The following is a 12,754-nucleotide window of genomic DNA, read 5'->3' as shown; positions in this document are numbered from 1 at the left end:
GAGTTTCACAGGATTTCCCCAATTTTTCTTGTTTTTTCATTTTTCTCCTATCACCTTGATCTACTTCTGGTTTATTGTGTACCTGTTACCAAAGCTAAAGCCCAGGTGGGGAAGAGGGTGGTGAGGGACTTGGGTCACGGAGCTTCAGAATAACAGATTGTACCAGTGACTCCCGAGAGGACAGACTTAGGGAGAAGAAGGGGGCTCCTGAGAACAGCATTCCGGGGCCCCCATGCAGAGGGGAGGTTTCTGTTGCTCACTGCCAGACCCCTACCAGACCCATGCCTTGCATATGACCCAAAGCAGGCTATGACAGTCCCCCTTAACTACAGGGCCTGTGTCCCAAGATCCCCACGGATATCTAAACCCATGAACAGTACCCAAGCCTGTGAATACTACTTTGTTACCTATAAGTACACACCTATGGTAAAGTTTAATTTATAAATTAGGCATAGTAAGAGTAATAAAATGTAACAGTAATAAAAGTTATGAGAACGTGGTCTCTCTCTCCAGTGAACTTCTTCTTGTCCTGTGTTCATCCCTCACCTTGTGATGGGGTGAGGGGCTGCAGTGCCTACCTGATGAGGTGGAGTGGACAGTGTAGGCATATGTGGTGATGGGGCGTCAGGAGAGCGTCCCAGGCTTGGGTTCCTGGGGAGTACATTCTCCTTCCAGCCCCCTTGGCCGTTCTGAAGCTGTTACTTCTGCCTTCAGTAGGTGGGAGTCCATGGGGTTTTCTCAGGGTCACCTGTATTGACGAGTCCCACCCCATCTGTGATCTGCTGCATCAGGGATGGTCCTACGCTGCCCAGAGTGCTGCAGTCCAGCTCTCAGGCACGCTCCCAGCCCCCATCTGTAGCTATGTGGACCGTCAAGTCAGCCCTTCACCCTCCCAGGGCTTAGGTATCATTGGATTACAGATGTTTAGGGAAGGAGAAAAAATCTTACAAGTGGTCAGAGCCAAATGTCTGAATTTTCCTGAGGGGAACACAGATGCTCAGAGGGGCCAAGTGGAATTGCCAGGGTCATGCATGGGGAGGGGGGCAGAATGGGGACCGGAGCCCAGACCTCCGAATTGGGCCCAACTTTCTTCTAGTGATAAGTGGCAGTGTGGGGCGTAACTTTATTTAGTAACAGCTAGCTACACTTGCTGTGCCTCCTCTGCGTGGAGGACTTGGGAGATATGTGTCTTGTCATTCCTGTGCCCCTACCCCAGTCAGGAGCTGTGGGGCTGGGCACTGCTGTCTGAGCTTTGGTAGGCAGCCCTGGTGAACCTGGGCACAGGTTGGAGGACCATCCCTTAGTGGGACTTTGGTTTAGGGCCACCTGAGTTAGAAACTACAGCTGGAGAGCAGTGTGTTGACAGAGCCAAGTGCAGAAGTGTCAACCCTATAGCAGCCGCACCTCTAGACTCCAAGCCCGCCCACCAGGGGCTCCTTTATATATATACTATTTTAAAGAGAATAAGACCTAACAAAATAAAACAGAATAAAGCCAATCAAAACAAAACAGTGAAAGTGATACAGGACTTCAGAACAGGATAATAAAAAATCAGCAATGACTACCATAATATTTTTGTTATCTTCAAAATTGCTGTCCATACCACAGACATATTAAAATCAAGCGAAACAAAACAGAATAAAACCAATCAAAAAAGAACACTGAATAAAGTAAAACAATCGGAACAAAACAAAACAGTGAGGCAGGAGGATCATGGTGAGTTTGAGACCAGCCTGGGCTTTAAAGTGAGCTCAAGGCCAGCCTGAACTACAGAATGAGACCCTGTCTCCAAAAGACCAAAAACCCAGTGAGAACAATATTGGATTCCAAAAACAAGACAGAAGGCATTCTCCCATAGCTGCTACATTGCATACTGTTATCCTCCTAATAGAGGCTTAGACTACTGGTCTTAAATAACTGCAAGGCTTGTCCTGCTACCCTCAGCTGCTTGAGTGGCTTTTGGAGTGCAGGTGCTCAGTAAATATTGGTTGGCTGAGTAGGTAAGCGCACCTGCTCCCAGATTTGCCAATTATAAAATGAAATCTACAATTTGGGCTTTGATTGCTTTGTAAATTTATCCACATTCACGATCATTTCTCTTAGGTCCAGCTCACCTGTAGACACACAAGGCTGGGGGTCCTGAGATGCCTGGGCCCAGGCTGCCTCAGCTCCATCCCCCAAATAAGTCCTTTGAGAGTCTAGAGCTGAATGACCTCCTGGGGCCAATGGAAGTGAGATGGGTGGGAGCTGTGGTTGCTTTCTCAGGCCATTTTAGTAGCTGCTGAAAACTGGACTCAGAAAGACACTTACAGGGGTGGACTACTTTACAGAGGCGATTTCTAAATAAATAGTATGCTGCATAGAGTAGCAGAGTCTTAAAGGCACATACAAGTAACGTCAAACTGTTAAAAAGAGCTCCCAGATATTTTTATGTCTCTGAACCAGTTGTTTAAGGAGACATTTCTTGTGAATCCATATTCTAATACCTCCTGGAAGATTCCCCCTGTATGCCTTCCCCTTTACCTCCCTGCAGGGCCCACTTGTCACACAGTAGGTTTTATTCCAACGGGGTTCTGTACTGATTGGTTCCATTCATCTGCACTGGCCTGCAGCTCAGCCCCATGGGAGATGTCACCTGGCAGCCTGGCAGAAGTGTGTTTGGACAAATGTTCAGGTGGCCTTCTGCAGATACACCTGGAACAGCCCTGGCAGAATATCCTGTTTTGTATTCTGACTCTTCCCGGGCCTGATCCCTTGTGTCTTGTCTCAGAAGGGCCCAGAGGATGGCCTTCCTGGCTGTCAGGCCTGACCACACTGCTCACAGCTGAAACTTGTAGATCTTTATGGCTCTGTCTCCCCTCTGAGATTGGAAGCACCATGAAGTTGTGCTTGTTGTGTTTGTACACAACAAAAGTGTATCTTGCCTGCTGGTATGTCTCCTAAACTTATGCCAGAGTAGATCTCATTGTCCTCACCCAGCCCCAGGCATAATTACCTAAGGAGCCAGTGAGAGAAACAGCCCCTGCCACTGATCCTGCAAGTGCCCATTGTGCCCAGCCTGCCCATGTAACCTGGACAGGTCCGAATGTCCCTCCAATCCTGACAGATCTGGGAGGGACCTGTAACCCGCTTGCAGGAAGCCTAGAGCTAAGGACTGATTTCTTGCATGTCAGCTCCTGGCCTGGTGTTGATGGTGCTTCTGTGGATAGGTTATTTTGGTCAGCTCATCTGCAGAGATTTAAATCCAAAATCCTCTGTCACACATCAGAAATAATATGGGGCTGCTTTCTCTAGAGAATTGCTCTGAAAGGGAGGGAAGACTGATCCTTATGCTACGGGGGTTCAGGAAGGGCCCTGGGGCCCTGAGGAGGACTTGTCACCAGAAGCTTTCCTGTTTCCGTGGGTAGAACCCCTAAGCTACATGAACTTGGGGAGTCAGGGGTAGAGTTCCTGAGAGACACAGTCAGGATATAGCTCAGTTGTGTCTGCTGGATGCTTTTTGGGCCTGGAATCATCCTGCTGGGATTAGGGGCTAGTTTGTGTTTTGATAAACTCATCAAACCAGTGCAGGCAGACATAGGCTCTGTGTGCAGGGCCTTCTCAGCCTCCTGGGAGGAGCCCATGGCACTGGAATGTGGCTTTTCTCCCTGAAGTACTGCAGTCTACTTGAGTGGACAGATGTTAAGTTGGGAAGTCAAGGCACAAGATGAGTTTAAAGTGGTTCCAGGCAACAGCAAAGTGTCCCCAGGCTGTACCTCTTTCTCTCTTTCTTCCATTCACCCACCTCATCCTTTTATCCGGACTTCATCCATCCTTTTACCCCACTTAACCTGTCCCATCGTCCTGTCTATCTCCCCTCTTGAGGGTTCTCTCTCCCTGTCTCTGTCTCTGTCTCTCTGTCTCTTTGGGTCTCTCTTTCCCTCTGATTTGTACAACAACAAAAGTGTACTGAGACTCGCTGTGGCTGGCCAGTATCAGAGCAAGCCCGGCCCTGTCTTCAGTGACCCACAGTTGATGGGAGTGACCATCCCTCTGTGATGTGTGTGCTCATCTGCCCCTGCCACCACAGAGGTTGACACATTGCTAAAGTACCGCGTGTGTTGAGATGAACTGGCCTGGGGGTGGCAAGGGGCTGGGTAATTCCATGTTGGTGGGGAGACTGAGAAAGTCTTAAGGGATGTTGGGAGCTAAGGAATAGCCACAGGCCTGTGTTACAGTAGGACTTGGAGGACTCCTGTAGGAGTGATAGGAGTAAGTCTGTTGGTCTCTTCTCATGCTGGTCGCAGGGTACGGTGGGGAAACCCCTCCTGTTCCTTCCCGTGCTCTTCCCGGTGCCTGGGTACAGCCACATATGCTATGTCCTTGGTGATCTCTACATGACAGCTAAAGGACGCTCGGGGTTGGGATCTCTGGGTGGCTGGGGGGCCCCTAGAGCGAAGGCAAAGTTTCTGCCCAGGGAGGATTCAGGGGTTTCTCTGCTCCCCTGCTCCTCCTCTCCCAGGCTGACCTCTGTTCTCACAAAGCTGCCCTTTCCCTCCCGCCTTGAAATTTGATAATGAAACTAATACCCAATATTTTTGCCTCTGAGAGAAGCAGGAGATAAACAGGAAGGCATGTGGGATTAGGGTGTCTCTCAGAGACAGGGAGTTAGGGGCACGGGACAGCCCGGGAGTTGGGTGACACCTCTGTGTGGAGCCAGGGGATCCAGACGGAAGCTGCTTTGCCTGGTGCATTTTTCCATTTGTATAGAGAAAATAAAACAAAGAGAAAAGAAAACAAGCCATAAAATACTTCGCAGAAGCCTGGGCTCAGCACTGTCATTCGATGTCTCCTGACAGCTCCAGAAGGGGTGGCAGTGGTGGTTTTTGATGCTTGGCCTTGGAGCTTTTTGAATGTGACCAGTTGTTTGGGAAGAACCTTTTGTTAGCACAGTGTGTGTATGGGAGAGACTCCAGGCTTAATTGCTCGTCATGATTGGGAATGGGAACACTGAGCTTTCACGAGGGGCTCAGAGGCCCATTGGGTGTGCAGGAGGGCTGGCCCCTCCATGTACAGAGAAGGATGAAATCTACCCTCAAAAAGGATGGAAAGAATCCATTCCAAGGCCTTTCTTAGTATGGAAGAGGCCTAGAGAAACTGGGTAATCTTTTCAGATCGCTGCCCTGGGTGGGTGCTCCAGGCCCTGGAATTCCTTTGCTTTTGGAATATTCCAGATGCTGGGCTGTGATCCAGGCCTAGCTGTACTTAACAGTGGTCCAGGTCCTGTCCTCTGGGGCAGTGGCACGCGAGCTAGCAGAACCAGGCTGCTCTTCCGCTCAGTATTTGGGGACCCTTAGTAAAGCGCTCAGGAGTCAGGAGTGGAGTTGTTATCTGGTCTGGACAATTCGGAGTCCAGATGCTTCAGGGCGTTAGCTGTTTAAGGGCCTCCTCTAAAGCCTTGCTGTACTTCCACTTGTTTAAGTGACTAACTGGTGAATGATTTGGAAACTGACTAGAAAGAGCATTTAAAGAAATTTATAACATCAAAGAGGAAAATTAAACAGGCAAATTATAAAAGGTCACAAATAAAAATAACCTCTGAACCTGGGCATGGTGGCATACTCCTGTCATCCCAGCACTTGGGAGGCTGAGGCAAGAGGATCCTTGCAAGTTTGAGACCAGCCTGGGCTACAAAGTGAGTCCAAGGCCAGGCTGAACTGCATACTGAGACCCTGTCTCAAAAACCAATCCAAACCAAACAAAAGCTATGAATAAGAAACTGGTAAAAATATTTTCAACTTGTAAAGAAACCAGATGTTTTTTAATCCAGTCATAGAGAAGAGCACTTGGCAACATTAAGAGAAAAACAAAAACAAAAACAAAAAAACTTCCACCTTATTTGAAAACTGGGCAAATGGCGTGAACAAGCAGTGCACAGAAAAAGAAATATAAATAGAAAGACACATGGAGAAATGCTCAGCTTCCCTGGTAATCAAAGACATGCAAATTAAAATCATGTGCCAGTCTTTTCCCCAGACAAATTGGCAAAGATTAAAAAAAGAAAAAAAAAAGAATGTTGATACCAAATGTGTATTGTTATTCTTTTTAAGGGTGTGGCGAAACACGAGCTGTCACATCCTGCTGGTGAGAGGAGAAGCCAGTACAACCTTTCTGGAGGGCAATTTAAGATCCAAAATTTAAAACACACCGATCCAGGACTTCACTCCAAATTCTATCTTGAGAAATGTTCTACACAGCAGTCATCAGAGCGGCGTATAAATGTTCAAAGGTGGTTCAAGGTGGTCAGCTCTGTGTTCAAAAGTGGTTACTGTTGTGTTGTTTACAGTAACGACAAACTGGAGACAGCCTAGCTACCAGCCTTGGGAGGTCCTACTGTTAAATGTGTCTTCATACTGCAAGGAACCCATGACATGTATACCCACACAAGAGAGTACCAGGCGTCCTTTGAAAATCATAAAGAATGAACTGGACGTGGCAGCATGCACCAATAGCCCCAGCACTTGGGAGACTGAAGCAGGCAGTGGGGAGAGTTCAAGGCCAGCCTCAGGGCGAATGCCTCGCAAGCCATTGTGGCTGGGTGGGCCGCTGGGCTTCAGTGTGTTTCTCCCAGTTCTTGAGGTTGCAAGGCTCAGATCAAGGTGTTGGTGGGGTTGCTTTCTCCTGGGTCCTCTCTCTGGCTTACAGGTGGCTGCCTTCTCACCAGGATCCCATCAGGTCTTTCATCTACTTAAATGCATCTGTGAGGTCTCTGTGTATCTGGATTTCCTCCTTATAGGAATACCTAGGAGTAGGACCCAACGTGAAGGTCTTACTTTAACTTAGCCACCTTTAAAGTTCTTATCTTCGAGCTGGGCATGATGGTGCATGGTTATCATCCCAGCTACTCAAAGGCTGACGCTGGAAGACCACGAGTTTCAAGGGCAGCCTGGGCAACTTAGCAAAATCTTGTCTCAAAATAAAACCCTGGAGATAGAACTCAGTGTAGGGCATTTGCCTAGCATGCATTTAGGGCTTCTACCAACACCCAGTAGCCCATGCAACCAAAATAAAACAGAAACCTTCCTTTAGATCCAGTGAAAGTCGGAGGTGCTGGGGTTTTGTGTTGTCAACACAATAATTCGGAGGCAGCCTCAGCCATGGTACTGTAAGGGGCCCCATCTGTTTATGGGTGGAAACCAGAGGAGCCGAGGCAGAGCTCCTGGAGCAGGAGGCTGCCTCCCTGGATCCAGCAGTGCAGATGAAGTGGGGAGCTTGGCTCCCATAGGGGCCCCTCTTTCCATGCCATCCTTGCTGACGGTCTCTTCCTGTTTTTCCTGCAGCCTGTAACTGCAACCTCCATGCCCGGCGCTGTCGCTTCAACATGGAACTCTACAAGCTGTCGGGTCGCAAGAGCGGGGGCGTCTGCCTCAACTGCCGCCACAATACGGCCGGGCGCCACTGCCATTACTGCAAGGAGGGCTTCTACCGAGACATGGGCAAGCCCATCACCCACCGGAAGGCCTGCAAAGGTAGACTGCCCTCCGGGGACAGGGGCCAGGGCCTTGGGGACACCAGTCTTTCCTGTCTTTCACCTTTTCTGTTTGTTTTTTCCTAGTTCCCATACAAAGCAGCACAGACTGAGGTCACCACACACACACACACACACACACACACACACACACACACACACACACACATACATACACACACACACATGCACGTACACCCACACACACAGAGCCTCCCTGGTATTTGGAGGTGTAAGCCAAAACAAAGGGGCAATGGAGACATGGCTTAAAGGAGAAGAAAAGAGAAGGTGTGATCGCCCAAGAGGGAGCGGGCTGGGCTCTCCTCGCCTCCCCCAGGCACTCCCCCTTTGCACAGGTGTGCTGCATACCACAGGGCTGCAGCCAGGCTTACCGTTGGGACAAAGGACCCTCTTTTTCCAAACCCACGCAGACGTCCTTCTTTGGATATGCGCATGCCACCCCCTCCCTTCGTTACACACAGACACAGTCATAGCAAGGTCGCCAGTTTCAAGATCAGGGTCTCAGAAGGAACATTTAATCCATCTGCAAACAGCTTTACTTCTCAGGACAAAAAAAAAAAAAAAAATTACAAGGCGATGGGAGACTCTTTTTGTTCACTGAAACAAGCAATAATGTTTTAAATTTCTGCTGTTTTTTTTCTCCCATCAAAAGAAAAATATGAAGGAATGGTCACATGACCCAGAGGAGCTAGTAAAATGCCAGGGAATTTGGTGGTGGAGGGTAAGAAGTAGGCCCTGTGCCCCACGTTAGCTTTTGGGATTCCAGGAACCAAGACTCTTCTGCCCTAAAGTCAGGGATCTGGGTCCAGGGCCTGCCATGAGCATGGCTTTTCAAGATGTTTACCCAGGGGGCTGCTAGGCCTGTGTGGAGCCTAACATGGGAGGGTTCCAAGCCTTGGCAGGTATAAGCCCAGGTGATGAGCTGCTGTCAGGGAGCCCTTGTGGGCCACTGCTCAGCCTCTGAGTGAAGCATATGATCGTCTTCATAACAGGAAACCCACCAGATGTTGGGTACATGTGTGCCAGACTGATGACATCATTTGCAGGGCCCAGTGCAAAATGGAAACACGGAGCTTCTTATTAAAAAATGATTTTAAGATTTTTCAAAGGAGTGACCACAGAGCATCAGCCAAGTACATGCCCTTGTGTGCACGAAGCCAACTCTGCTTGTGCAGAACCCTTTTCTCAAGCAGACAAACAGAACGAAACCCGCCAGCTTCCAGTCTGTAATTTTCAGGAGGGGTCTCTCCAGTTCCCATTGCGCAGAGACGCAAGGAACTCCTCACCTGGTCTGTGGACTTACTGCTGCCTCTGGTGGTTGCCAAGAGAAATTTGAGCATAAAGGTAGCTAGTCTGTTTCCACTTCAGAAAGACCACTGTTCCAGGGAACAGACAGTCCTCCAGAGACCTTGAGAATGGGAAGGTGACTCAGGCAGAGAGACCCGAGAGGGCTCTATGCTGTCAAGAAGGTGTCAGCAGGAAGAGATGGCTTGAAGTTTTCAGTTTTGGCTTGTGCCCAGAGTGTTTATTGTCTCTTACAAAAGAAACCGAAGTGGGGCTCTTGTAAACAGCTGGCTTACACACAAATTTCCGGGAGATTTGGCCAAGAAATTTTAGCCCATTTCAGCCGCTCAGATGGGCAGACCTGTGCCCTGGGGTGGAAGGTCTGAGTTCTGTGAAGAAGGGCACGAATCATTTCCTGTTCTCCCGGTTTCTGTGTTGGAGCAGAAATGCGTGTCCTTCCGAGAAGCAGCAAGGGGGAGATCCGCGGTCATCTCCCTTTCCCCTCCGTGGCTGAGGAAAGAGAGGGAGGCATGTGCTGCACGCGTCTCAAAGCGAGAGATGTAGGAAGCCACAAATGCCCAGAAGCCTCCAGGCATTCCCCAGGGTTGCCACATTTGTGGAAGCTTCCTTTAATGGTCTCTGGGGGGACAGTTGCAGACACATGAGGGAATGATCCCACTCTGAATCTTCACAGGTTGAGCCAACCTTGGTACCATCTTCCTTTCCGGTCCTACATAGCGGCTGCCCCCTAGCTTGATGGGGACCCTGGGGGAAGAACTGGCAGCAGAGGAAACCTAAGGAAGGGTTCTGCTCAGGGGGACGCAGGCTATTCTGATGAGGAGAAGTGGGGGGCAAGTGTGGGGCTCTCAGCCACTTGACTGGAGAAGGAAGTTGGCGTTTCAAGGAACCTGCACCTGACTGGTGAAGAGAGATGACACTTCAAGGAACCTCCAGTAGATTGGCGAGGAAAGAATGTTCAAGAATCTCGCGTGTTAATTAATAGGAAAAGCATAGTTTGCTTCATGATTGGTAAAAACAACAACAAAACTACTTTCTGGTTAACAAGCCAAAATGGGACCTAAAGGATCCAGCCACCTCACCGGTGAAGAAAGCTATGTCTTATAAGTTCCAGGTCTTTCCTCTTTCCTTTCCTGGTGTCACCTGAGGGGGATGTGGGAACTTCTGAGTCCTCAGTTCTCCTAAGGGATGCTTCTCTCCAAAAAGAGACCTAAGCTCTTGGAGGGAAGCAGCTTTAGGAGAAGTTCCCTCCCTGGCAGGAGAATACGTACTCCTGAGATCTTCCCACCGGAGGGTCTTGGTCTACACCCCACCGCCCTTCCCCAGCCCCTGCCTCAGGAGCCTTCCTCCTTGCATTTCCAGGCCACGTGGGCTAGGAAGTGCTTCCTTGTGCAGAAGTACTCCAGCCCCTGTGGTTGTCCTCAGGGAGGCCCGCCATGGTTTCCCAGGTAGAAGCCACATTTGTTTGCTTGGTTCAGACATATTTTAAGGGGGATTGGGACAATTGGCTCAGGACCCCCAAGTTGGCATGGGAAAGGCCTTGGGGCCCTCTTTACCCGATGACTTCTCAAGGCCCCAAAGGGGCCTGGGCAGGGGGCCGAGGCCACCCATACACTGCTGGTGATTGGCTGACTCGGGAGCTTGTTCAATATAGAACAGGGGTGGACCAGACAAGAGCAGCTTGGAGCAAGGCATTTGATTCCAAATGTTATTATGCAGTCCCCCATTTGGGAAGTTTCATAGCAACAAATTTGTTCAGTTCTTTCTCCCCTCCCCTAGTTGAGAAGCAAACCCAGGCTGGCAGGGTTGGTGCGTACAAAAGGCTGTAATAAACATGCCCAGGGGACAGGCCGCTGCACTCTCAGCTATTCAGCCCGATTTCACAGCCCTGGGACGGCCTCATTATGGTGTGGGCTGCTGTCCTATACAAAGTCAGATGAGATGAATTTCCCCCTTTTCTCCGCAGAATGGATTGTGAATGATACTCCTTCTGGAATCTGTCAAAAGATAGGAGGTTTTGTTTACCATTTGTTTTCTTTATGGACTTTGGGGGCTTTCTTTTTAGAGCCCCAAAAAGAAGACATTGCTCTTTAACCATTTCAGCCGCGCCTCCATTGATAACAATATTAATTTATCATCTTACCAAACCATCTGCAATGGATAAAGACATTCCAGGAGTCTGCCGTGCACCAAATTGCGATGAGAATTAAGAAATTAACCAGCACATCTAGCATCCCCCAACAAAGGGCTTGCGTTCCATCTCACTGAGCAGCCCGCTCTGGTCACTCATTGCCCTCCCCCTCCAAGTCTGCAGTGAATGTGGCTGAATGAGGGCCGCCGGGAAGGTGCTTGAGCCCTGAGAAGATGCAGTCAGGAGCAGGGCAGAAGCAGGCGACAGTCTGCACCATCTCTGCAACGCATTCGTGGACCTCTCCTCGGTCTTTCGTGTCTTCCCTCAGCTCTGCCTAGCATTGGGGGTGGGAAAGAAGTGAGCATCTCAGACCGGTTCCCTTTAGCACTCTGGGCCACTGTGTGCAACCCCGTGTCTCTTTCGGGATTCTCAGCCTTCACTTCCTGGCATCATCATCCGCTTGGGCTGCCGTGCTGCACTGGGGAATGGCGGGGCGGGGGGGGGGTGGTGGTGCGGAGAACTCTGTAGCCGGAGTTCCGCCCAGGGATTCTGATTTAACTAATGGGTCCAGGTGAGGCCTGGGCACTGGGAATTGGAAGCGCTTCCCAGGTGATTCTGAAGTTCCTGAAGTGAAGCCGAGACTGAGCACCACCGGGAATAGGAAGCAGGAGAGTGAGAAAGGAAGGTGGGTCGCTGCTGGCGATGGTCAGTGACAGCTCACAGGTGGCCTGGGTCCCAGGGTTTACTTCTGTGAGAGGAAAGATTCGCAATCAATGAATTTAAATATTGTTTTTATGATGGCCTTGATGAACACGGGGTTGGGAGGAAACCTGCCATTTTAGAATATTTCAATCTTGCTGGGCAAGGCCCGTGCAGCCTCCTGTCACAGTGTGCAGGTCAAGGCCGGAGGCATGCATGTGCGTACTTGCATGTATATTTAGAGCAAGTCACATGTGAGGGCTTAGCCAGCAAAACTAAGTCCCTGGGACCCCCACCTGCACCCCTTTGGCATTCCTCAAGCGCACTCTTTCATTGTGTGAGTCCCTTATCACAGTTGCATTTCCTGTCATGTTTTGGGGAGATGCAGAGAATGAGGTTGTTGTCTGGGGGAGGAAGGTCTTTGGGACTGGACCAGATCCAGCTCTGAGGATGGAGGCCCCAACCTAAGGAGTGGGCTCCATTTTGGCAAGGGAAAGCCTGTGCATGCCAGGAGGGAGGAAAGAGGCCCTCTGATGCGACAGTCAGGTGAGAAAATTCCTTGTGGAAGGGCTGAACTCCAACAGTGGCTGTGTGGGTGAATCTTTCTCTGTTCCCTGAGGGATGTGTGAGTCAAAATTCATTTGCAGATGTGCTTCCTGATCAAAATCTATAGGGCATTGGGCAGTGGTTCGATCTTCTTAGACCTCAGTCTTCTCACTTGTGGCAGTAAGTTTCAGCTTTCTGGTGTCTGCGTCCCGGTCAGCTTTGACATTCCACATTCCTGGTGCTGTTCTCGAGGAGTTCACATATAATAGGCCCCTAATAAAATAGGATTATTCCCAGGAGCAGTGAAGTCTGGGATTTGGCAATTGGAAGAGCTAGAAAGCCAGAAAATTGGGTGGAGGTGGTTCTGTCCCAAGAGTTTCACATACAGCACTTGGCCATGCTGTGTCCTGTGCTATGGGTCTTCCTGGCCCAGCCCTGCAGCTCATTGTCTGGGCACCTTTGATGTCTTCACACCTCTGGAAGTCGAGGCTCCTCTCCTTCAGGGCCACTCATCCACAGTTCCACAGGGACCTTCACAAAGGTTCCCG

The 12,754-nt window shown here is 49.8% G+C and overlaps 1 protein-coding gene across 2 annotated transcripts in view; it reads left to right on the top strand.

Moving 5' to 3' along the window:
* The window catches only part of Ntn1 (netrin 1), a 197,135-nt gene that overhangs the window by 122,697 nt on the left and 61,684 nt on the right, over positions 1-12,754 (top strand). For both annotated transcript variants that reach the window (XM_063242122.1, XM_063242121.1), the window contains exon 3: positions 7,320-7,508. In XM_063242122.1, the coding sequence (XP_063098192.1) occupies positions 7,320-7,508 (189 nt within the window). The remainder of the gene's footprint in view (positions 1-7,319; positions 7,509-12,754) is intronic.

The sequence above is a fragment of the Cavia porcellus genome, unplaced genomic scaffold (assembly GCF_034190915.1).
Source record: "Cavia porcellus strain 051 isolate PalLab524CR breed Dunkin Hartley unplaced genomic scaffold, mCavPor4.1 scaffold_32, whole genome shotgun sequence".
NCBI lineage: Eukaryota > Metazoa > Chordata > Mammalia > Rodentia > Caviidae > Cavia > Cavia porcellus.
The sequence above is the reverse complement of the archived record's forward strand: the minus strand, read 5'-3'. Positions and strand labels throughout refer to the sequence as shown.